The sequence below is a fragment of the Sceloporus occidentalis genome, unplaced genomic scaffold (assembly GCF_023333645.1).
Source record: "Sceloporus occidentalis isolate IW3139 unplaced genomic scaffold, rSceOcc1.0.p SCAF_1, whole genome shotgun sequence".
Classification (NCBI taxonomy): domain Eukaryota; kingdom Metazoa; phylum Chordata; class Lepidosauria; order Squamata; family Phrynosomatidae; genus Sceloporus; species Sceloporus occidentalis.
Window position 1 is genome coordinate 307396227 of NW_028316981.1, and position 21412 is coordinate 307417638.

Below are 21412 nucleotides of genomic sequence, written 5' to 3' on the forward strand. Positions count from 1 at the left end.
ACACAGGAATGATATTGGCGGTGAACCAACTGAGGCTTTTAAAAAGTCCTCCTGGCACTGAGGCTATCTGAATTTCAAGTGGCAGTCCTGGATCAAGGTGTAATTGCTGTGCAATGCACCTATTTGAACTTCAATGCAGTCCCACCTAAAACAGACCAGGAACAAGAGCCAATGACAGTTTATTGTCATTCATCCAGTCTATTACTGACAATCAGAAAACACTTCAGCATCTGCATATCCTTACCTAACACAGATTACAAACAGAGAGAGAAAGAATAGGGTGTCATCAGGGTTTTGGTGGTACTTCACATGGATCTTTCATACTCCCATGTATCAGTTTCATGAAGTGTTAAAAAGTGTAGGGGATAAGATAGAGAATTGAGCAAAACTCCCCTGATGCTGATATCTGAAACTGACCCTGCAGGTGGGAGCAGAATCACATATCACTATGCTGCTAATATGAGACCCACAGAATCAGTCCAATAAGATACCATAGTGAAAACCACTGAGAAAACAAAGAATATCCAACTGTGTTGCACTCGGCATTTCTGTTTCCTAAAGGAAGGTTATCTGTCAGGGTGACTACAGCCAGTTCGCTACAAAACCCTGACCTGGATAATGTTCTTCCTCCAAAAGCATCTGGAATTGTGCTGCCGCTACTCACTACAGTATCTTGCTTAAAAAGGACAGATGAGTAACTAGATAAATCTGTCATTTATACTCCTCAAAAGATGCTGTGTCACAGATCATGTATAGTTTTATCTCTCTCTTAATGTTTACCTTTGTCAGGTAACACCCCCCCCCCCGGGGCAATAGTTATTTATAGCTTGCCTTTCTTCCAGTGTGGTTAACAGCATAGATTGAACAAAATACAGTCAGACCTCCATATTTGTGTGGAATCTGTTCCAGACCTCCCCGATACAAAAATCCACGCATGCTCAAGCCCCATTCATTTTAATGGTGGCACAGTGCACCCACACCCACTAACACAGTCATATGCACACACCGCCATTAACAAGAATGGGGGCTTGCCATCAACGGGGGGGGGGTTAAATCTATGGGTGGCAAGTCCGCTGATAAGGAAGGTGGACTGTAACAGAAGGTATTGATTATAGTAAAGTTTTTTAAAAAAAACAAATTATGGTACTAGCACATCACTAATTTAAAACAGTGTAACAACATTGAAAAACATTCTTCTCTTCTTGGCTTTACTTCGCGAATGAAGATTCAGGAAGGACTCATCCATGCTTTCTACAAGCGCATTCATGATGTTGGATGTATCCTTCGAGCCTGTGCAATGGATTTTTCTGGCGGAGCGCAGCGTGCACAGAACTGGCCTCACCCTTTAAACCAGAGGTTTGACTGCTGAGGCCTTGACAAGCATGGACGGTGGCAGCGAGGTCCTCGGGTCGTATGTTTGATTAGAGTTTCCTTCTCTTAGATGGTCGACTTTACAGAGTTAGATGAGCACCATCTAACTAATCCCATGGTTTGGGATTAGTTTTCCTTCTCCTAGGATGGTTGCCATAAGGCTAGAGAGCCCATCCTGCCCTTTGGTGCTCTTGGTCAGACTCTTCGGTTGCGACCTGTCTGGCATGGGAGGCCCTACCGGTGACTATTATACCACTGCCAGCATAGCTCACAACTTCATTAGGGTATGCAAGCCTCTCCCCCACACAGTCAGAGCATAGCTGGAGGGGAATAGGAGGCCAGAAGATGACAGTTAAGGAGGGAGGAGCCTCTTCCTTTAGGCTAGCCCTGGTGGAGCTGGGTCTGCCTGATCACTCCCTCTCGGGCCAGAAGATGACAGTTAAGGAGGGAGTAGCCTCTTCCTTTAGGCTAGCCCTGGTGGAGCTGGGTCTGCCTGATCACTCCCTCTTGGGCCAGAAGATGACAGTTAAGGAGGGAGGAGCCTCTTCCTTCAGGCTAGCCCTGATGGAGCTGTGTCTGCCTGATCACTCCCTCTCAGGCCGAAAGATGACAGTTAAGGAGGGAGGAGCCTCTTCCTTCAGGCTATCCCTGGTGGAGCTGGGACTGCCTGATCACTACCTCTCAGACCCGAAGAAGAAAAACATAATGCATGAGGATAAAAGTATGGTGTGCATGCCCAAACCACACTAAAGCCCCTTCTGCACAACCGGCCCATTGCCAAAATGCTGTTTAAATAAAATGGTCTTTGCTTCATGGTGGGCTGGCTAGGTGGCCATCCTAACCTAGTTTCAGGCAAGTGTCTTGACAGTGGGCATTGACTCTTTTGAGGCATATCTTCCAGCCCTCTGAACTGATGTCTCTGTATGACCTGTCTTACCTGAGCACCAGTCCAGTTAATGACATGAGAGTTTCTAGTGTTTGAGTCAGGTTCTGGTGTTGATTTTCTTTCCAGTAAGCTCCAACAGATAACCACATCCTACGCAGATCTTCTCAGTATCTGTATGTATGGGTCTCTCATGCAGCACTATCTTCACAATAGGAACTGATAGACTGATCCCTTTGAATGATCACAGTTACTGTCTCAGTAGAGAATTGGTTTATCAATGACTGAATTGTACTTGCACTCTTCATGCATGTTAGTTTCTGCCTTTCATCTTGTCACTTTATTTGCAAAATCCTTTCAGCAGAAGCATCAGTGTAGCTATCTTACTACTAGGTGCCATACAGACACAAAATATGTGTAATCTCAATTTATACACTGCTTAACCATATCAGTGCTTTCACAGGGCAACTATCTGCTTTTTCAGAGAAAGTGGGGAAGCAGTCACTCCCACCATAACAGTTCAACACATTGAATCCTTTTATTTATTTATTTTAATACAGACATAACAAAGCAACTGGTGGTAAAATGCCTTTTTACAACTGCCCAGATCCTTCTTCTCATCCTCTGGCTAGCTGGAAACGTGTCTGCAGCAAACAAAGCAATAAAGCTTGAGCTGGAAAAGAAGGAAATCCTACTCTAACTGATCCTACTGTAACTGTGTGCCCCTGCCTACAACTGGCAAGCTAAACAGCAGGTTCCTCCAGCATTCTTTACTGAGCATGCACACACATCAGTATAGAAGGAAAAGGGAAAACAGATAAGCCTGCCGGACAAGTTCTCTCCAAGTGGTCCCTAGAAGATTCAAAATGTTTTTAATTACACAAGGCTTACCTGATTGAGTTATTTAGTTTCACATGTGCATATTGTTTGTTTTGAATAAAACGTTGCTGAAATATGTTAAATTCTTCTCTTTGTGGTACAGGAACCCATCCCTCTTCTTTCCATATTATTTCCTTCCTCTGGTATCAAATTTTCTGTCATAGAAATAATGTCCTGGAACACATTTACTTTGTTAACTGAGGTATACCTGTACAGTTCATTAATTTCTTACCTTTCTGCAGGATGAATCAGAAATGAATTCACAAATATCTGCCATTTCAGCAGTGCAGTCTGGGAACACTGTGAAGAATGCTTTTATATCCACATGTCCAAATGTTTCTTAGCAGAGCCTCCCTACTAAAACCTCCCATGGTCCATAGATATCTTTCTTGGGATTGGCATAGGACTCTGTAGACTTTGTTGAAATACATTATTTTAATTTTATTTTTACTGAAATACATTATTGTATTCAAAATTGCCTTTTGAAAGTTTGGCATTTCTCAGGCATTTGCCACAAACAGGCCTATTTTTGACAGTACAGATGGCCCTCCTTATCCATGGATTTTTTTATCCACAGATTCAAGCATCCACGGCTTCAAAATATTCCAAAAAAGTATAAATTCCAAATAGCAAACCTTGATTTTCCATTTTATGTAAGGGACACCATTTTAATATGCCATTGTATTTAACAGGACTTGAGCATTCACAGATTTTATTATCCATGGGAGGGGTGGTGGTCCTGGAACCAAATCCCAGAGGATAACAAGGGTCCACTGTAATTTCTTTGGCCCACAGTGTTTTTAAACTTAGGGTTCTGTCGGCAGGATCCAAACCAAATTTTGTCTATCCAAATGTAGTTATATTATCCTGGGATGCATTATTATTCTCAAGATTTTTTTTAAAAAACCCTTTTGGGAGAAGAATAGTACACCACGGATGTATTATTACCCTAGAGTGATTTTGAGACCTGTGTATGTAGGACCATCAAGATATATTTCTGACACATAAAATACTTGTTTCATTCTTTTTCACTCTTCCCCAAGTTTTCAGAGCAATTTTGGCAAGAGGGATTAAAGCCTATAGTTCACTTTTAAAATGAAATTGATGGCTTAACCCTCCCATCCCACTGCAAGTCTTTGGAACAAGGGCCTTTTTGGCTGGTAACTGGAGCATCTTTTTGGAAATGGGTGCCTTCCTTTGTGAGGCATAACTTCGAGACTATTGCCTTGGCCAATATCTCTTTAAGACAAAGAGTGCTCCAACAGATGGCTTGCTAGTGAAATGATGTTATTCTTGTCAGATGGAAGAATGTGATATATGTCCTATCCATAGGATATTCTCCACTAAAAGAGTAAGAAATACTGCTAGTTACTGGAATATATTCATTTTCTGGAGAGGAAGGGAAAGGAGGAGAGTCATCAGATGTATGGTCCTTCCCTTGTGCTGTTGGATGGAGAAGTTTTTAGGTTATTTGTTCTTCTCCATTCATTGGGAGTTCTCTGCTTGTTCTGTATACTGTTTGGACTCCTTTTCTTCAGCTATGATGTGAGACTGGTTTGCTCTGAGCTGCTTTCCCTCAGTAGGGGGCACTGTGGACAAATCTGATTAGTTTATCCAGTTTATCAGGCTAAATAGGAGCCATCCATCCAGATGAAGTCCTCCTTCTGTTATGGAAAGTGAATGAATCATTGACAATACCAGAGTTTCTTTGAAACACAGACAACAAGCTATTTTCAAGGCTTCCTCAGAATGAGCTGACATACAGACTTTCTCAATCTGCCATGTATATAAGATTACATACTTAAGTCTGTACAAGTTTCTCAAAACACTGTCTTGCAGAAGATGTCCTTCCTTTTATGAATCAGTATGTCTTAATTCTATGTCCCTGTATCAAATAGCTTACGAGAGACACTCAGCAACTATTTTGAAAACATGAACATTTGGGCTAAGTTGTGGTTTTGGCAAAGAGCTTGTGTTACTTCAATTTTAAATTCTCAACTAATAGATCAGCATCAGAATAACAAAAACATAATGACTTCTGGTATCTGAAGGTTCTGTGTTTTCTAAATGCAATGGGGAGAAGGTGGGTAGACTTTCTGTAAGCTGTTACTGACTTAATAGGAAATGGTGGTCAACCTTAACAGGTACTAATTTTGAAAACCTTCCGTTTGTAGAGGCTGTAACTAGTGCCAAACATGAAGCAATGTTTTAAATATTCGAGCTTCTTCCAAAGGGAGAAATGGTTTTTCAGCCTTGAAGCTACTCAAGAGACTGTTTTCAGAAGTGAACTTGTGGTCTGAGTTTAAGACTTCCCAGAAAGTAAATTTAATGAAATGCAGAATATTAATTCAATGCAGAAATAAAATGGAATGGCTTCATTTTACTTCCAGGGGTTTTGCTAAAAGTCTGTAAGAGTGTAGATGAGCAGAGTGAGCAATTGGGAATCCATTTATAGCTCCAAAGTTTAGTACTTTGCGGAAGTCTGTTATCATTTGGTGAGTTGAAGACTTTTTTGAAAAGACAGTTTCTCACTGCTGTTCTGGTTCACACACAAGGATTAGCTGTAGCATAGGGATTGGCTACAAGACCTTTACTTCTAGCCTATATATATATATATATATATATAGCCTAGGGACAGTGAGGGGGCGGGTCCAACACCATCAGGACAGCCCTGAAGGGACAGAGCCCTCCCTCCACGGCCAACTGTCATCGTCAAGCCTGGAGGGAGTGAGGGGGCGGGTCCTACACCATCGGGACCGCCCTGAAGGGACAGAGCCCTCCCTCCACGGCCAACTGTCATCGTCCAGCCTGGAGGGAGTGAGGGGGCGGGTCCAGCACCATCGGGACCGCCCTGAAGGGACAGAGCCCTCCCTCCACGGCCAACTGTCATCGTCCAGCCTGGAGGGAGTGAGGGGGTGGGTAGGGGCTAATTTTGTATTGCAATTTTTATTGTACACCGCTATGATCATTGCGGAATAGCGGTCTATAAATAAAACGTATTATTATTATTATTATTATTATTATTATTATTATTATTATTATATCAATATTTCCCAAACTTTGGTCATCCAGGTGTTTTGGCCTTTAATTCCCAGAAACCTAGCCATTTGGGCCAACAATTAGGAATTCTGGGACTGGATTCCAAAATATCAGGAGGATTGAAATTTGGTAAATGTTATATGTAGAGGAATTTTTTTTTTTTTTGCTCCTGGTCCAGTTTTTTAGCTAGAGTATAGCATGTCCTTAAACAGAATTTGACCAAATGCAACACCAGACTGGGGAGATTTGTCCAGTACCTTGCTCCTGATTCCTTGGTTGTGGTTTCTTATTTCTCTATTAGTTACTTTGTATTAGTTCAGAGTTTGAAAGTAATAGAAAAATACTCCTAGAACCATAGATTTGGAGGAGACTACAAGGGGCAGCCAATTCAAACTCCTGCCATGCAGGAGTGGACAATCAAAACACTCCCAATAGATGACCATCCAGCCTCTATTTGAAAACCTCAAAAGAAGAAGACTCCATCACATATTCCACTGTCAAACAGCTCTTACTGTCAGGAGGCGCTTCCTAATGTTGAGGTGAAATCTTTTTTCCTGTACTTTGAATCAATTGCTCCATGTCCTATTCTCTGGAGCAGCAGAAAACAAGCTTGATTCGTCATCAATATGTCATTCCTTCAAATATTTAGACAGGGCTATCATGTCACCTCTTAACCATCTCTTCTCCAGGCTAAACATACCCAACTCCCTAAGTTGTTCCACGTAGGCATAGTTCCAGATCCTTCACCATTTTGGTTGCCCTCCAGAAGGGTCTGAAAAAGAGAGGCAGGCAATTAATTTTAATCACCCTTAAATAATGTGGGCTTTAAAAAAATATCTGGTATCTGCTTTCTTTGAATGTTGCAGAGGAGTAACCCATAAATCACTGGCTTGTTTTCCTTCCATCAATTTCAGAAGCAATGTCTTGAAACATTAGAAATATGATGAGGTAAAGGTGCAGATTGAATTTGGGTCAACATTTTCAAAATTTGTATATCATATTTTAAGAAAAATAGCTGTTTTTTATTTACCCAGAAAGAGAGAGAATCTTATGAAAGTGGCCAAGCAGGAAAAGCTGTATGAAAGCTGTCTCTTTTCCTTCTTCTTTAGGCTGCAGATGACTATGTACTAAGCATTAGCAGATAGGCTACTGTACTGTTGGATTGTCACTAGGGGTGTGCAGGTGTGAACTGTGGTATTGTAATTTAAAGGTATACTTTTAATTTTTCTAGTAGTTTATGTCACACCCATTATCATTACATTCAGTGATATATGGGAATTATTATCTATGAGTAACACTGGTACAAAAGATTACTAAGGGTTCTATATGATGTGATATGTGAGGGGTAACACCATGAGTTACTGCACTGTGACACCAACCCTATTGATACCATTGGTATACTGTTCTTATCTGCAAGGAGGAGAGGCTTTAAATGTGGATCTCAGTGCCTCCTCTCCCATAGCTGCTCACTCAGTAAAGGCTCTTGTGTCTTGCCATCTTGCTTTAGTCATGAGCTATGTTCAAAGCAACTTTGTGGTGGGGAGATTGGGGACCTGTTGCCTGTTAGCTCTGTGGTGATGGGGATACAAACTAGTGACAGGTAGCCTTGTCACTAGTTCCTGGAGCAAAGGTGCTTGAAAAGTAATAAGCATCACTGGGCTACTATTATATACACATGCATTTGAGTTAATATTCTCTCTGGATGTACTGTATTTGCAAAGCTAATTTGAAAACAGCAGGACAAAAAGGATCTGATGACCAGCTGTTTGTCACCTGCTGGACTGAGGAAATTCGAGACAAATAGTGTTCACTTTCTGCCACTAAACTTGCAAATAGCTTGGCTGTATTGGTTCATAATATTTATATGGAAAAACTGAAATTGATTGTTAGTGCCAGTGGGTGAGGCAACACAAAATGGATTAAACTGCAGCTTTCATCAGATCACTGGTTGGTAAGTACTGGCAGGTTTGAATGCTATTGGAGGTCTTTGCAAAGAAATTACAAAGATGTGTTGATCTCAGGGCACTTTCCACATGCATCCAGTTGTTGCTTAATTGTCCAATGATTCACCCAGCTAGCTGAAAAGCTGAAGCTCAGCAGCCACCTCATAAAGAGTACAAAACACACAAATATATGATGAATGATACTGTTCTATGAAGGTTGCAATATAGGTTTTCTGCCACTGATATGGATTAGATATGCTTTAATGATGTTGTCAGATTGATGGCATTGGATGCTGAGTCTTCCATCAGATAGTTGTCTGTTGTTGGCAGCTTAAAGGAAAGTATTTAAGTTACTAGATAGCATTTCTTGTAACCTAAACAGAGATGCTTGACTTCTGTTGGATTTCAGTCATTTTTTCCATACTTGTCAACAGCAGACCTGGAAGTATCCTTTCTCTCATGTGGGATTGAACACAATAGAGGTTGTAAGAAAGGCTTCCCAGTGATAGAGAAGACAAAGTTTGTCTATTTGCGCTAGTAATAGATCTACATCCCTTGTGGTTATTGAATGTTGTTCTAACAATTTGTTGATGTGTAATGGCTTTAATCTGTGACTTTCTGCATGCTTGCAAAGATATTCCCTGAAGCTAGATACTATTGTGTTCTGCCAGCTTGAGGAGGTTTTGCCTGTTTTAAGGTATATTACAAATATGCCGATTGCTTAAATCCAGCAGACTTATTCACCTTTTTGCAAACATCATTTTACCTTGAATCACATGTTCCATTTTATTGGCCTCCTTCATATAGAAAATATAGCATTTGATACTTGTATTTTTCAAAAAGCAATATCTTCTATGTGAAAGGAAGTTTTCTGTACATTTCCCCCATGTCTTTACATCATGGTAGTTTGAATAACCATGCTTCCATATTCACATCAACTTTTTTGTTTTTGTTTTTTCAATTTATACACAGCACTTGCTCTGAAATTTGGGGACTGAGTACACCAAATACGATAGATCAGTGGGATACAACAGGCCTATACAGCTTCTCTGAACAAACCAGGTGAATATTCTGCCCTGTGTCTCGTTGTAGAGATCTTGTGGGTGGGTTTGGCTTTCGAGGGTCTGTCTTAGCAGAAATGCTTCTAGTGAGCAAAGTGTTTTAAAACTAATTTTGCCTTAAGTATTCTCTGCCAATGTCTCGACCAGTGACATTCTATCTTTGGAAAAACCTTCTCTCCACATTAGTGCTGTAAATAAGGGGAATTGTGGGGTGGTGATGAAGGGTGGGAGATGCAGCCCACTTGGTCTGGTATTTGTTTAACAGGATTTGACTACATTAAATCTCTCTTTTCAAGTGTGTGTTTATAAGAGTTTGCACACTGTTTTTACTGGTTTATTTTTTCAGAATAGCTGGTTTAGATATGTGATTTCAAAGAGTTAGAAAAACAACTTCTCTAAGGTTTTGATGTTTTTTTCCCATGTCACCCTTTACTTGCATTGTGTACCGATGCCTTGTCTTTTCCATTCCATGAGTCACAAACCCATCTGCATTTGTGTAGATCTAGGCAGTCTATCTTAAAACTAGCAAAACTTTTCAACTGGTAGCAGCCAGGGGCACAAGAATGCAAACTGATCATGATACCACAAGCAAGCATGATGATGCGTGTCTGATGCAGGCTTCATGTTGTAAGCTGGTGTGAATTGCGTGGTTATCTGACTGCTGTAACCTTATGTGCAGTCTTGTATGACAGATGTTCTTAAAACAATAACATTATCTCTTTTAGTGTAGAGTTAGTATTAATGGTGAGCAAACTTAGATGTTATGTTCTGTTTGGTTCGATCTTCAGTGGTCTAATGTACCATGTCACACAGGGACTCTTTCATTCAAGTGCAAGTAACAGTAGTATATGCTTTAATGATAATACTATCTCTTCTTATTTGGGAAGAAGATAAATGATACTTCTCCCTCTCTCTCTCATATTGTTGTTGTTGTTATTATTATTATTATTGGGGTGGAGGGACGCTTCTATAAACAAAGTGGGTCTGGTGATCTCAGCTTATGTCGTTGTACCTGTAAACCTCTCTGACTATCTTGGAATATTTTTCCTTCCCTTAGGTCTCTTGATGGCCGTCTGCAAGTATCTCACCGCAAAGGATTACCACATGTTATTTACTGCCGTTTGTGGCGCTGGCCTGACCTTCACAGTCATCATGAACTTAAGGCAATTGAAAACTGTGAATATGCATTTAATCTTAAAAAGGATGAAGTATGTGTAAATCCCTACCATTATCAGAGAGTGGAGACTCCAGGTAGGAAGAAATTGCTGTAGGTATAAAGGCACAGCCTGTACATACTGGGCTTTTTCTTACTTTGTTACAGAATTGAAGTAAAAGGGGTCCAGGTTTATTCTTTTACTTTCCAAGAGCTTGAGTTGGAATTAATCCAAATTTTAATTTTAACATTGATGTTGAAATACATTATTTTAATTTTATTTGTAATGAAATACATTATTATAACTGTTTGGCACTCCCTGGTATAGTTTGGAAACAAAAAGCTTTGCAAATACTCAAATTGGAGCACTTACTTGTTTCTGGATTCACTGTTGATATTTAGACCTGTAGAGGTCAGTACTGTCAGATAAATTAAGCAGATATATAGCCAGATATTATCTGATACACAATATGCATGTTTGAAGGTTCTCTCCTTTTGTCTTACTGCTAAGACATGCTCACCCTGTCCCCGGTGTTTTGGCAAAGGGGTTGTAGCTATAACACTTTATAGAACTCTTCCACCAGAACTCCTAAAGGGAGAGTGGGAGTAGGGGGGATGAGGAAAGGCATATGTTCCTTTCCATCCCCTGTAGCACCTAGCTGTCATAGTTTGTGCACCCAAGCCCCCCTTCCAAAAATGGTATTTGCGTGATATGTTTTTATCTTGTCATCAGTAAAACGGTAGTGTACAGAGTGTACATATTTTATTCTTGCCAATCCAATTTTATCCTCACTACCATCTGGGAGGAAGGTTAAACTAGAAGATGAGCCGCTCCATATCTGAGTGGGACTTTGAACTTGAGTTTCCCTTGTCCAAGTCTGCAATTAAGTGCATTTAAATTGTGGACTAGGATCAGTGGCATCCCACACCGAGGTGTCATCTGGTGTGGGGCTTTGGGGAGGAGCCAAAAGTGTACCTGTCCAGCTCCCTGTCCTGTGTGGCTTTACTCAGAAGGACAGAGGAGTACGCCAGGCCTTCTCCCTCTCTGTCATGCATGGCATGGGGTGGGGGCAGTGTCCTGCACCCTCTAACTCCCTGTCCTGCATGGCCTTACTTGGAACTTAAACCAGACAGGATGGGGATGGTGCGCTGGGCTCTCTCATTCCCTGTCCCGCATGGCTTTACTTGGAACTTAAGCCACACAGGGCAGGGATGGGGTGGTGCTCTGGGCCCTCTCCCTCCCTGTCCTGTGTGGCTTTACTTGGAAATTAAGCCACTCGGGGCCCTCTCCCTCCCTGCCCCCATGTGGCTTTACTTGGAAGTTAAGCCACGTGGGGCGGGATGGGGGGGGTGCACCGGGCCCTTTGCTTGATGCACACAGTGGCGCATGTCAGAGAGGTGGAGGTCACCCACTGGGTGTCACCACCCCTTGTGGAGTGTCATCCGGTGTGGACTGCACACCCCTAGTGACACCACTGACTACGATCAAAGAAAGCTGGGTTCTGATCTCAGTCCTAGAGATTACTTGGTCTTGTGCAGAGACATCTAGTTGAAACCTACCTGTCATCAAGGTTCTCTTGAAAATGAAGGAAATTTGTGTGTGCTGACTAGTCTGAACTCCTTGAAAAAAGGGGGGAAACAAACGTGATGGCCTCTCCTGAAAAAAATATATCAGAGAATATTTAGAGAAAGGCAAATAAGAGTGATATGTTTGAGCCTAAATCTTTCTTATACATCTTATTTGATTTCCAAGGGAAATCATGCACCATGTGCAGACACGTTTTACCTGGCTTTCAGTGTACGTAGAAGCCACTTGGGGAGGAAAACAATGGCACGTACGTCCATGGCTCTCGTGTGGCGCTCTGCCACATGCACGCGCCCCATTATTTCCTATGGGGCTTGAGCATAGGCAGATTTTCCCTTACGCAGGAGGATCCGGAACGGATTCCCCGCGTAAGGAGAGGGCCCACAGTATAACCACACTGATTTCCCATATCCCATATCCATCTTTCATCTTCCCAAAGGAGAAGAAGAAGTTTTTTTAGTACTTGTATAGCTAGTTGAAATAATCAGTGCATCACAATGAGGTAGTGGGGTCTTCTCTTGGATGTCTTCAGAAAGAGGGATTGCATTTAGTCTCATGGATAAGAGTCCTGCAGTTTGAATATAAATCTGTGTTCCTAGTTTTATGGAAGTATAAAGTTATGATAGTATCCCTAATGTTTTGGGATGTTTTCCCCTCAGTTCTGCCTCCTGTTCTGGTGCCCCGACATACTGAGATTCTGACTGAACTTCCGCCACTTGATGATTATACTCATTCCATTCCCGAAAACACCAACTTTCCAGCAGGAATTGAACCACAGAGCAATTACATACCAGGTATTAATGTAAAGAAAATTGCTGTAAAAATGGCATTGTACTGTTTGGAGGACTGAGGGAAATCATGTCAAACTTGCCAGAGAAATGTAAACAGAAGTTGGAAGTAGATATGGCTTCCCAACATTTTGGGAAGTTGTTTCTTTGCAGCAGTTGCTAGAGATGGAAGTATTTGTGAGCACTGAGTCATCAGCAGAATTTTTGTCAGTGATACCAGCCCACACAGTCACAAGTAATTTTGACCCATTAGAGGAGTAATGGAAATTGACTTAATTCTTTCCTCTTGATCATCTTGCCTTTTAAACATGCAGAGTGGGTTCTCTTAGCTGTAAGATGTGAGAGCCAAGACAGAAGTCCCTGACGTTCTGGATTATGGCACCAATTCCTTGACTAAGGACATTCATTTCAGCTCTTTTCTGGAAGATTTGTGAAACAAAGGCCCGGTACAGACTGGCGCAAAGCACCGCCCTGGAATCAGTTTTAGGGCTCGGGAGAGCAGAGCGTCCAGACATTCCCGAGCCCTACCGCACCATAATGGCTCGCCCCCATCCACATGGGGCCCCCATGATGATGTACGTGTAGCGCAGTGTCCAAATGGTGCCGCACATATGTCATCAGTGCACACAAGGGCACTAATGGTGCCGTGGATACGCTGGAAGCGGGTTCTTTTTATGCCTCCCAGAGGCCTTGCCGTTTGGTTGGTGCAGCCCCAGTGTGGGGCAAAAACGGGCGGCTGCAGGCCTCCCTTTTGGGGAGGTCTGTACAGCCTCAAAGTTATGTGGAATCTTCTTTGTCCAGATTTTTAATTAGCATGTCTTTTAATGTGATTCTAATTCTATTTAACTGCAGTTAGATTTCCCCAGTGTGATTTGATTTTATGAAACTTAGTGTTATGGTCCATTGCTTTTCTTTACTTAGAGATTTCCTATATAGACCACATACAGTTTTTTGAAAGATAGTTGAGATATTAAAAATTTGAAAATAAAGCTTTACATCCTAAATATGATTAGGCCCACTATGATCCCTCCCCTTTGGTTAATTGCTTTTTAGAGACTATTGCATACTTAGTGATGTACAAAACAAACCGAATAATTCTCTATCTATGTATATAATTAGATGCATGGCGATGGGGAATGATTTACTATTAATCCTTAGTCCCAATTGCCTCCATTGGTTAGGTAGCTGGCTTCCATCATGAAACTGAAGTAACATCTTAGAAGGCACTTGGCTCCCATTTGTATGGAACCCTGCTTTGTCAGATGTTTTTACTAAGTTTTTTTTAACTAGAAATCCATATATTTGAAATACTGTTGACAGTATGGGTGAAGTGACTTTGTGTGCCGTTCATCCTGTAAGGCTACATTAAATAAAATTTTCATGTGCTTGCATAATACATGATTTTTAAAACCAAAATCCCTTTTTTTAATGCCTTGTCAATAATGCTTCATCTTGGTAGAAACGCCTCCACCCGGCTACATCAGTGAAGATGGGGAAACAAGTGACCAGCAGTTGAACCAAAGTATGGATACAGGTAATAGTTTGATCCTATGCTGACTTCAATCTGAAGACATCTACAGTTTGACTAATCTGATTATTACTAGCTGAATCCTTATTACCAACAAGAGGTTTAAGTTATTTAAATTGCATGTTTTTGCAGCTTTCTATATATCATAATGGGAAATAAACATTATAGTAACAACCCAATTGCATATTAGCAGTAAACTCATAATTTAAAAATATCTGGACAAGCAGAAAACAACTTTGTAGCCCTTCACACTGACCAAATTTGATCTGCTTTCTGGGAACAGGAGAGAGAAGATAAAGTGTGGTGAAGGAAGTTTGAAGGAACTAACTATGTTTAACCTAGATAAAAGCATTAATGATATAATAACCATCTTTAAATATTGATTTGCACTGATTTGCAGATTTGTTTTCTGTTGCTACAGAAGGTAGGACATGAACCAGTGGTTGGAAAATTACAAGCAAGTTAATATTGTGAAAATACACAAAAAAATTAAAATTAAATTCATGTGTGGGAGAAAGATGAACTAACAGAGTCCTTCATCCATACTCTTCATTAGTGATTTTGAGGCAGAGGCTGGATTATCATTTATCAGGAATCATGCATTGGAACAGTATGAGACTATGACTACCAAAGCATCTTCCCACGTATACCTTCTTTGCGAGAAACTGCCAGAGGCTGTGGCAGTAACAGCAAAGGCCCCTCTCTTTGCAATGGATGTTACTTCCTTTAACAAAGACACCAAGAACAGGGCCTGTCACATGAGAGTGGCTATGCAGTGTTTTTAAAAGTTTTAAATTGTATTTTAAAAGTATGATCAAATCAAAAGACAAAAAGACAAAAAGAAGAAAAAAGGAGAAGGGAAATACAGAGGATATGAACAAGAACTAGGCATGTACAGTGATGTGAACTTATGGTATTTTCAAGAATACATCTTTTATGTTGATGTACACGCATGTGCATAACTAAAATAGTAAAACTAATGGTATCCAGTGTACTTGGAACATCAGCTTTTGGTGTACCAGTTGCCCTGGTCAGGCCTAAAAAGGTTTTAGGTATTGAAGCTAGGACAGGTTTTCCATTGGTTAATTTGCATGGGTCAACAACGTCTTTGTTCCACTTAACTCATAACATCAAATTTTAGTGCCTTCTATGGGCGGTGTTGGAGGCCCCGCCTGCATCCTTGCCGGGCGACCTCCCCTTCCCGCCACGTGCGAAACAAACTTACTCCCACGCAGGATGAAATGCAGTCAAACTTTACTAACAGTTACAAACACACCAGTTGGGGGGTTTCTCCCCCAAGCCTTCCACCAGCAACAGAAAGAGTCCAGCTGTTAACTTCACCGCTGGTCTTCTTCGGTCTGAACCCTAGACCAACCTCGCTCACTTTCTTCCCCTGAGCTTCTCTTACTCGACGGGGCTTGGGTCCTGATGCCAGCGTTCTGGTTGGGGCGTCCACCACTCTTCCCCTGGAAGGTTGCCTTCCCCTTTTCCACATTCCTCTTCCAAGGGCTACCTAGCACCTCTAATTCCCTCCGGGTTCCTGGGCCTCCAATTACACCGCCCCCCCTCAGGCCAGGGTCGGGGCCTTCTATTTGGGCTTGGCTCTACCTTTCCTCTCCCTCAACCGGCCGCCTCCCCACACCACTGTCTTCCGCGTTCCAGCCCTCCTTCTCTGCTCGCCTCACCCTCTCCTCTTATACTGCCCCTTGGTCTTTTGGCCCCTCCTCGCTTCCCTCCTTTGGAGGCTCCTCCCCTGACTCCGCTTGACCAACCCTTCTCTCCTCCCCCACCTTGCTACACCTTCTAACAAGCATTCATAAACTAGACTTGTTCATTACATTTTCTCTGAAGATAGGAGCAGTTTTTCCAGCACAGCTAGAAGGGTTGAGGTACTCAGAATTGATGGTCCATATATAAACACCAAAAAGTGTTTGAGTTGTAAATAATGTCACAGTACTTAGTACACCCACAGATAAGTAGACTGTAATTTTGAAATTTGCAAAAGTTCGTTGCCTCGACTAATCAGTTGAACCAAAGTGTAAATCCCACAATGAGTCTATTTCGTCCATTAAAACACTTGCCTTCCAGTCTTCAAATTATGATCATCCCTTAGTTAGCTTAGCATGAGCACATGGAACAGACTGTAACTGACATGATACCATACACAAAACTATCCTGGCAGCAGAGATCACAGGGGTAATGTCCCTTTTTCATGAAATTAACAGGAAGACAGTTCATCCAAAAAAGAGTTTTGAAGTAATTTGATTCCATGATTGCCAAAGGAAGAGTATAGAATTAGGCCGTGTTTGCCACTTATTTGTGCAGGGCAGGAGATATGCCTTGCAATACAAATTTGTCTGGAAAATTAAATCCATCTCCAGAATGGATTCTCCACTTGTAAAGATCCAGAAGTATTTCATCCAACAATGTACACAAATTCAGTTCAGTCATCTGAGTATTGCCCTGAGCAACCAATTTGCCCAAATAAACAATAGCTTCTGGACATCAGCAGAACTGGCAGTTGATGAACAGCCCAGAAGGAGTACTATACTAACCCCAGTAAGCGTACTTTCAGATTTACATCCATTAACAGAATAGCGTAAAAGAGCCCCCAGGCTTTAATTTTATCAACTCTGGTCAAGATGATTCTGATGTAGGAATCTAAACTACAAAAAATGATAGCCAGCATATAAAATTGCTTTCTATTCATATTTTTCATGTATGAACTCAGAAATTGCTAGATTTTTACCTAATTTCAAAATGCTTACAAAGGTCAAATACAGTCAAATAAAGTAGATTTTAAAAGTTCAAGCATCTGGAATCCAGTCCAAAATGAAGTTTGCAACCTGTTTATTTCTTGTAAAATTGGCTAGATAAGTGAAGCATTTTACACTAGAATTACCTTCAAAGACAATACAATGTTATACACATTACTAATATAGTAATATACTAATAAATCCTAGTAAGTTAAAAACTATGAATGAGTATGGAAAGGGCCCTCATTTAAAAAAAACGGTAAATGTGGTAACTACCCACTACTGCCACCAATTGTCTGAAATACTACACATACACACACACACACACACACACACACACACACACACACACACTTTTCAGGTGGGGAAACAGTAATTCCAGTTACTTCAGGCTATTGAGTTCTTTGCAGAGTATTTAAGCTACTGCTGGTAAAGGTCTTTTTTTCTTCCTATGGGACACACACTCTTTTTGTCTCAAGGTACACTTCAAAGGTATAAGACTTGTTTGCTCCGTCTTCCTCCTCCCGGACCTTTCCTGACCCCCAACTGTCCCTCCGGAGGAGGCTGAGGGTCAGGAAAGGTCCATGGGTAGGAGGAGGAGGAGTGGGCACATGTGCCCTCCTCCTCCTCCCAGACATTTCCTGACACCCAGTTGTCTCTCCGGAGGGATCTGGGGTTCAGGAAAGGCCTGTGGGGAGGAGGAGAAGTGGGCATGCGCCCCGTTGCCCTCCTTCCAGAGCTTTCCCTGCCCCCCAGCTGTCCCTCCAGAGATAGCTGGAGGCTGGGAAAGGTCTCTGGGGAGGAGCAGCTGGCACACCCCACCCTTTTCACGGCCTCCAGCTATCTCAGAGAGGCAGCTGAAGGCCAAGAGAAAGCTAGAAGGAGGGCCAGAAGCACACGCCTGTGGCTCCTTCTCCCTAGTGCAATTTTCTAGCTTCCAGCTGTCTTTGAGGGGCAGCTGGAGGCTGGGAAACAACTAGGAGGAGGGGAAATGAGCACGCACATGTCTGTCCCTCCTTCCTCCCTGGCCCATGCTGGGCAAAATGGGATCATTTGCCCCCTGTGGCACGTGTGCCATAGGGTCAGCATCACTGACACAGATTGTCTTGTGTGCAGGCCAAAGGGCAATACTTCATGATTTTTTTTTTTCATTGTGGAGGACTTATATGGTGAGATGGCAAAGATTCAGTTTCATAGCCTCTTCAGTGGGATTCTTTGCATACCCTGTGCTGATTTCATAATGTTGGTTTTTGTTTTGCTGTTGCTGATAGGAGTAGGGTTATTTTTTAAACCAAATGAAATTATCAGAGGAAACTATATACTGTTATTATCATAAGTGGTAGCAGCTTTGCTGTCTTTCTCTTCCCTCATCTAAGGCTGTAAACCCATAGATTTCTATGCAGAAACATACACTGTATGTGAGACTCCTACTAGCAAAGTCTGGCTGATTTTCCAAAGAATACTTTTACAGTTAGTGTTGGAGCATGTATTAGTAAAAACTGGCCTTGGGAATGGAAATATTGCAGGTCAGCAACCAAATATAATGTTATAAATATATGGATAAAGGCAGCTGCCTACAGTATGTCTGAATCGCTGAAGTTATGTTTTGTTGTAAAGTAACAGTCTTGATTAATTCCACAGGATCCCCAGCAGAACTGTCTCCCAGTACACTCTCTCCTGTCAATCACAGCTTAGGTAAGCTGTAACACTTTGGCCTCTGTGCTTGGATTGCATTATAGAGAACGGGGTGAAGACTCTGTGGCTCTTTAGATGTTGGATTCCCAGTTTCCCTGCTCAGCATACCCAGTGATGACTGATGAAAGGAATAGAAATCCAGAAACATCCCATCCATTAACACAGCCTAAATTCTCGTATGTTGCGGTATGGGGGGCTCCTACCAATAGAGTATTTTGGATGTGGCCAAGGTTAGAAATTCCAAAGAGAAAGAAGAAAGTTGCAGTACGTAAAGCCTCACATGCCCCAGGAAGAGCAATAATGTCTCTTTAATGTTTCTCTATCTGTGGTTTATAGAGAACAGATAGGTGGACTTAGCTGTTACATTCCAGTGCTTGTCGGAACAGTAACTATATATTTTTCTGTTTCTTCAATCCTGTGGTTGGTGGGCTGTGCAGTGCAGTGGCCTGCCACTTTATTGTGAAAATGTAATCATCTTTCTGTTGCATAAATGCAAAAATAGAGAATGCTCTGATTCCACTTCTTGCCTTAGTTGGAGGGAAATCAGGGTGTGTGTGAAAAACCAGTGTATTGCTATTGTTTATTTAATACTAGTAGTGTCATTGCCAGCATGTGTCCAAAATATTCTCTAAAAGTTAAACCCACTGAGCACACGTCTAGTTCATTCATCATTTTGTATTAATGCTTTCTTTCTCTTGATTTTGTTTGTAAAAAGTATATGTTTTAAACCTGAATTTGTTAACTTACATTGTGATAGTATAGTATGGAACCACTTTTATGATTACAAGAAACATGGTACAGAGGTGGCTGGACAGAAAGTGTCATGAAAACACTCATATGGTATAAGATGTACTGTCCTGGGTATCAGTTGGCTAAACAAACTGAACATTAAAATTCAAGACTGTGTCTTCAGTTCCCTCCCCCCAGTAAAGGACAGTGGACCCTTGCCTTATGCGGGGGATCCGTTCCGGACACCCCCCCCCCCCACGTAAGGCAAATTCCGCCTATGCTCAAGCCCCATTCATTTGAATGGGGCTCGTGCACACGGTGGTGTAGTGGTGTGCGTGCGCCACGGCCGTGCGCTCCATTCATCTGAATGGGACGTGCTGCTCCTTGTACCCCTCACGCTCCCTGCGGCTTGAGCGCACCTGCGTATAACGCAGGTGCACTGTACTTGCAAAGGAATTGGAGAACTCAGTTGATTATGAGGAGCTTAATGAAAAGAAATAGAATGTATAGTTTTTGAGGAAGGTATCTTGTGTATTGTTTATTCAAACAACATTCAACTAAAGTTTTAAAAGAATGAAAAAAACTGCATCGTTTACAATATGTACAGAGAGTTGTATGAGCACCATTTAACTAAAGGCGAGAACCTGACAACCCTGTCCAAAGATTGTAACAATGACTAGCTAACTATTGCCAAAGATTTAGGTTTGGCACCTGTTAACAGAAGAATTATTTCTCTCTTCCCTTCAGACTTGCAGCCAGTTACCTATTCAGAGCCTGCATTTTGGTGTTCAATAGCATATTATGAATTAAATCAGAGAGTGGGAGAAACCTTCCATGCGTCGCAGCCTTCACTTACTGTAGACGGCTTTACGGATCCATCAAATTCTGAAAGATTCTGCCTAGGTTTGCTCTCCAACGTTAATAGAAATGCCACTGTGGAAATGACAAGACGGCACATAGGTATAGACTTGTAGCCATATGGTCAGTGGTTAACCTGCTTTCTCAAACCTTGTCTGTATTTTGCATCTTTGGCTTTACAGGGGGCACTTAAAGCAGCTGGGTAATAGCTGTTGAAATTAAAACAAGTCAGCAGCAGTTAAGAAAATAACTAGAGGAATACTAGCATACTAATTATAGATTAAGAAATAATAATCAGCATGCCTTAATAAGACTATTTTCTCCTTGGTTGTGTGGGTTGTATCTGGTGAAGTTGAAGCTTTAGCATTTGTTTGTTTTCCCCAGGAAGAGGAGTGCGTCTTTATTACATCGGTGGGGAAGTTTTTGCTGAGTGCCTAAGTGATAGTGCAATCTTTGTTCAGAGCCCCAATTGTAATCAGAGATATGGCTGGCATCCTGCAACTGTATGCAAAATCCCACCAGGTAAAATGTATATATATATAGTCAAAACAAAACAGTTCAACATATTAACACTTCTTTTCCTCTCTTACTGCAATGTCCGGGAGTAATATCTTGAGGGGGGGGGGATGAAACCATTTTACATGTTCAGTGTGATAACTTGCAGTAGTAATCATCAATAATCATGGTACATGTTTCTTTTTGTAGGCTGCAACTTGAAGATCTTTAATAACCAGGAATTTGCTGCTCTTCTAGCTCAGTCTGTTAATCAGGGCTTTGAAGCAGTATATCAGTTAACTCGAATGTGTACCATAAGGATGAGTTTCGTTAAAGGATGGGGAGCTGAATACAGGTACTGAGCCATTTTTCTTCCTTTGGTTTGTGGAGTTGTCCTGTTTCCAGACTATACAGATCCAACATACAGTTTAAGTTAGTCAATAAAATATTGTCAGCCTCTTTTAAAGGAGAAAAGAAACTAGCTGGTTGCTTCACACTATTCTGGGAAATCCAGGGACTTTTCAGAAGCTTTTTGGGGTTCCTCAGTGAAAAGATTATTAGAGCCAGAGAGGCTGTATTATTGGAGATGGGAAGACATAGTTCAGGGGTGGAGACACTAAAATGCATTGGATTGGCTATGAATAAATAC

At 41.6% G+C, this 21412-nt stretch overlaps 1 protein-coding gene across 6 annotated transcripts in view; it reads left to right on the forward strand.

The window, feature by feature from the left end:
- Window positions 1–21412, forward strand: part of SMAD2 (SMAD family member 2) — a 73764-nt gene that overhangs the window by 47395 nt on the left and 4957 nt on the right. For 5 of the 6 annotated variants that reach the window (XM_089497627.1, XM_089497596.1, XM_089497603.1 and 2 more), the window contains exons 3-10: window positions 9088–9177; window positions 10234–10427; window positions 12574–12708; window positions 14162–14236; window positions 18628–18681; window positions 20158–20370; window positions 20653–20790; window positions 20974–21118. In XM_089497627.1, coding sequence (XP_089353753.1) covers window positions 9088–9177; window positions 10234–10427; window positions 12574–12708; window positions 14162–14236; window positions 18628–18681; window positions 20158–20370; window positions 20653–20790; window positions 20974–21118 — 1044 coding nt within the window. The remainder of the gene's footprint in view (window positions 1–9087; window positions 9178–10233; window positions 10428–12573; window positions 12709–14161; window positions 14237–18627; window positions 18682–20157; window positions 20371–20652; window positions 20791–20973; window positions 21119–21412) is intronic. The other variant, XM_089497608.1, reaches the window with a different exon arrangement.